This window comes from Sinocyclocheilus anshuiensis, unplaced genomic scaffold, assembly GCF_001515605.1.
Source record: "Sinocyclocheilus anshuiensis isolate Anshui unplaced genomic scaffold, SAMN03320099.WGS_v1.1 scaffold851, whole genome shotgun sequence".
Taxonomy (NCBI): domain Eukaryota; kingdom Metazoa; phylum Chordata; class Actinopteri; order Cypriniformes; family Cyprinidae; genus Sinocyclocheilus; species Sinocyclocheilus anshuiensis.
This window is the reverse complement of record NW_015546052.1, coordinates 459,004-463,345: the sequence shown is the minus strand read 5'-3', so window position 1 is coordinate 463,345 and position 4,342 is coordinate 459,004. Positions and strand designations below refer to the sequence as shown.

Here is a 4,342-nt window from a genome sequence, read left to right as displayed (position 1 = left end):
GGTAGTTGTTTAGGTAGAAGTTTAGGTATTGGGTAGGATTAAGGAATCTAAAATATGGTCATGCAGAATAAGGCATAATGTGCTTAATAATGTGCGTGATAAGTACTAATAAACAGCCAATATGGTAGTAATATGCATGCTAACAAGCAACTAGTTAATAGTGAGAAATGGTCCCCAAACTAAAGTGTTATCCTTTTTTGTAATATATAAAAACAGGAAAATAAATAAATAAAAGTGGAACAGAATAATGGTACGAGATTGTTAGCTTATAGATTGTGTGCACTGATGCCACTTAAGTTTATGACCAAACAGTCTTTTTATAGTGCATTTCTGTAAACGTTCACAGTTATTGTTTGTGTATATATACTGTATATATACAGTGCACAACAAAAAAATAAGGAACACACTATTTATATAGTGCATTCCTAACATTTTCAGAATTTATTGTGTAACAACATGGAACAATAAAATATATTTAAAAAAAGGTATTTTTCATTTAGTCATGAATTTAAAATGTATTAGTTGATTTGGCAAGAGAGTGAATTCTCATTCAATTACTGGAATTAATTGCTTCGAATTATTCAAATGCACTATAAGATCTGAATATTAGTCATTTAAGTTTTTACCTCATGATTCCATGCTGTAACAATAAAATAGGTACCTTTAATAGGCACTGCGTGTAGTGAAATATATACATACACATTTGTGTATATAACATGTATCTGTGTGTGTGTATGTACAGTATATACATCCTATTAAGCCGTTGCTGGTCAGTTAGAAGAGCTACATGTGCCGATAGTGTTTGTACATTTATACAAAAAGGTCCAATGTCTGTTTACTGTCCTGATGAAGCTTTGTGATCTGGAAACCTTCTTTTTGTCACTCTGAAAAAGTCTGAAAGAGAGAGAAAAATACATTTTAGAATTGTAATATAAAAATACCACATAGTTTTGATCAAAGTCCCAATTACATTAGTCTGGCCATAACCGAGTGACCTTGAGAATGAAATGTGACTACTAAATCTACCGTCTCACCTGTGATGTTTGCTTGTGTGCGTTTGACCCCCAGCAATGCAGCCATTCTCTTCTCTGACTTGGTTCCCCTCAAAGTTCCTCTGGTCCGCAGCTCCAGATATTTCTCTGTGGCCATAGCTGGAGACGAACAAGCTTCCACTGTTGTTTGCTTTGCCATACCGGGCCTGACCACACAGCTATGGTAGAACACTGGCACATCCTGGCACTGCAGCTCCTCCCACTCAATGCAGCCGGGGACTGGCTGGTCCCTCTGAAAGTCAAAGTTCCAGCGCTGTTTGGCGATCTCAACATTCATGCAGAATAGCCTCTGGAAGTCCTGCTGCAACTGCTGGTGGTCCACTGGGCCAAACAGGTTCCGCCGAACCACTGCTGCCTGAGGCTTAATGTCCTCCTCCTGCCCTTCCAGCAGCCCAAAATAACATGCATCTGGTGTCAAGGACATGTTCCTGGGACAAAGGAAAGAAATGCCCTAAAATGGTCAATGATAAATACAAATTCTTATATACTCTGTGCTGATGAAAAATGCCAAGAGTGTGTGTGCAAGCAAAAAAGATTGTGCACCATTCCAAATAGAACTGACAATTTTTTTAAATTTTTTTTATTTAATTTAAGGAATTGTGTTGTTATTGTTAACTAAAACTATTAATAAAAATCATTTTCATTAACTTTTTGTTTCTTTGCTTTTCATTTTTTTCTTTCTTCTTCTTCTTTTTATTTTATAGCATTTTAGTTTAATGATTTTATAAATGTCAAGTGGTAATACAATTTTACACCTTGAAAACAAATAATGTAAACAAAAAAAGTTTAGAAAGATCAAGACAAAAGTTGCCTGACTTTGCTAGATGACTTTGATTTGGTGGAGAGTTTTCAAAATAATTTTCTTTTCTTAAAATCTGCTAAATTACTTATTTAGCAGATTTGTTCCAAAATAGTTAAATTCTTTTTTAAATAATCCTTTAATTGTGGCTTTTCCCCTCTATATTTAAACAAACAAATAAACAAACATTTATAGCTACAATTTCTTTAAAAATTTTAGTAGTAATAATAACATAAAAACTAACATTAAAAATAAATATCAAATTTTAAAACGTCATCCAACAAAGTTTTTAAAATAAAATTAACTGTTTTAAAAACTGCCTTTTTATTTTTTTCTAACTATTTTTGTTCAAGAAATGCTAAGATTATGCCAAATTACTTAAACTCATTTTAAAGAATCCTTTTATTCATGTTTTTTCCTTCATGATTTCTTTAGTTTGGTATACAACAAAATATCATTGTAGAAATTAAATTAAAAGCTATATGTATGAATTGCACTTTTAATGTAAATTTTTAAGGAATAAAAAATATATACGAGACATAAAAAAGTTATTTTAATTACATGTATTTGTACTGTACTACCACACCATCATTAGTCATTACCACTGAAGTAGTAACGAGGCTTGTTTACGTCGAAAAAGTAGGCGCGGCCCGCCTATCAAATTACTAGTACACACTACACACGCGCACGAGAGAATAGAAAACATCAGGAATGACTGACACCTCCTGTTCTGTCACTCATTGCCAATTACGTTTAACAATCATTACCAATAAAACAAGACACGCATCTCAAATCCTCTCTATACAGACAGATGACAGATAGATAGATAGATAGATAGATAGATAGAACATGTATTTGTACTGTACTACCACACCATCATTAGTCATTACCACTGAAGTAGTAACGAGGCTTGTTTACGTCGAAAAAGTAGGCGCGGCCCGCCTATCAAATTACTAGTACACACTACACACGCGCACGAGAGAATAGAAAACATCAGGAATGACTGACACCTCCTGTTCTGTCACTCATTGCCAATTACGTTTAACAATCATTACCAATAAAACAAGACACGCATCTCAAATCCTCTCTATACAGACAGATGACAGATAGATAGATAGATAGATAGATAGATAGATAGATAGATAGATGGTTTACTTTTACCTAGTACTTACCTAGTACCTAGTAACGTTACTTTTGCAGTGAAAAGTATAGGCATACAGAAATTTTTCATATCAACAACAACCGAAAAAGATTAACTCACCATTCGAGTAAAATCAGAGCTCTGGATGAGGGATATTAAATCTACAGTTCACGTTACTATACACTTTCTGACCAATGACAGAAGCTAAACGACCTGAACTACAACCACAATAAGAGCAGCGAAGCCCTCAAAATAATAAACTCATCTGCAGTGCGTTGTTTGTTTTGATGGCAGGACTGCTCGTTGTCACGTGACCCGCGCAGCACTACTACATTCAATGTTTAAATTGACCATGTCAAATAACACTGAATTTTTTACTCACTGCTACTAACAACACACTATGTGTAAAATGAACGTACCTTTTCTACGTTTGACGTTGCAGTGAGGTGTATGTGGAAAGTAGGTAAAATCCCCCAGAACCCCCGCGCGTGACACACATTCAGTGTTTTGCTCTTGTCATGTTCAGAGTGTTCAGCTCAGGCGCGCGCTCAGGAACTCCAGTCACGTTGATATGCAACGTGACAAGGAGGAGCCTCACACAGCATTTGATTTTCTCCTGCTTACCATGAAGAAATGGAAGAGAAGCATTTTAATGTTTTTGTTTAGGAAAAATGCATACAGTGAAAACAGAACAGGCATGGTACATTTTAGGTTGTAAGCCTGTAATGTTTATTTGACTAAATTACAAATCTTACAGTTTTCCTATTCCTATTTTCCTAAGTTGGTTATTGTTTTCGAGTATGGCTGGATTTCAGTTTTTAGAAGAATGTGATTCAGTAAGTTCTTTTGCAAATTCAATAGATCACTTTTTCCCATTGAAAATCAATAGATTTACTATGGGACTAAATTACAATCTATGTAATCTATGGGATTACCTTTGTGCCAATTAAAATGAATGTAATTTTTCAAGAAACTTATGAAAATATAAATTGAAACTGAATAAAATGTCTTTGAAACTGAAAAAAAAATAAATAAATGCAGGCAAAATCTTTGACTTTGTTTTTAATACACTGCATGTTTTGCAACTGTTTTCTCTTCTTTCATTAGATGATCTGTACTTACAAATGCGCTTCCAGAATTTTCATTTACGCTTCTAAAGATTTCGTTTATGCTTCTGAAGTTTTCGTTCGCCATTCTGACACAAATCTCTCGTGGGATCAATCATCCTTGTTATCAGGATACTTGCATAAGTTTTCTTGATTTAGCCCAATCATTACAGGACCTGGTTATCTACATACAGTTACAGTCTTCAATTGGATCATATTTGCTTCGATTAGTTCATATTTTCCC

At 34.3% G+C, this 4,342-nt stretch overlaps 1 protein-coding gene across 4 annotated transcripts; it reads right to left on the bottom strand.

Moving 5' to 3' along the window:
• Nucleotides 1–479: 479 nt before the first annotated feature.
• LOC107699204 (cyclin-dependent kinase inhibitor 1B-like) lies at nt 480–3,516 on the bottom strand. 4 transcript variants are annotated; one of them, XM_016500401.1, is made up of 3 exons: nt 3,412–3,516; nt 1,035–1,503; nt 480–894 (listed from the first exon to the last, which is right to left on the bottom strand). In XM_016500401.1, exons 2-3 carry the CDS (start codon nt 1,474–1,476, stop codon nt 836–838), a joined length of 501 nt encoding a protein of 166 aa, XP_016355887.1. In that variant the 5' UTR covers nt 1,477–1,503; nt 3,412–3,516; the 3' UTR covers nt 480–835. The 4 variants fall into 4 exon arrangements, with proteins under 4 accessions (XP_016355887.1, XP_016355888.1, XP_016355886.1 ...); XM_016500402.1 differs by having other exon boundaries at nt 1,035–1,480; XM_016500400.1 differs by lacking the exon at nt 3,412–3,516 and adding an exon at nt 3,113–3,396.
• Nucleotides 3,517–4,342: the final 826 nt, after the last annotated feature.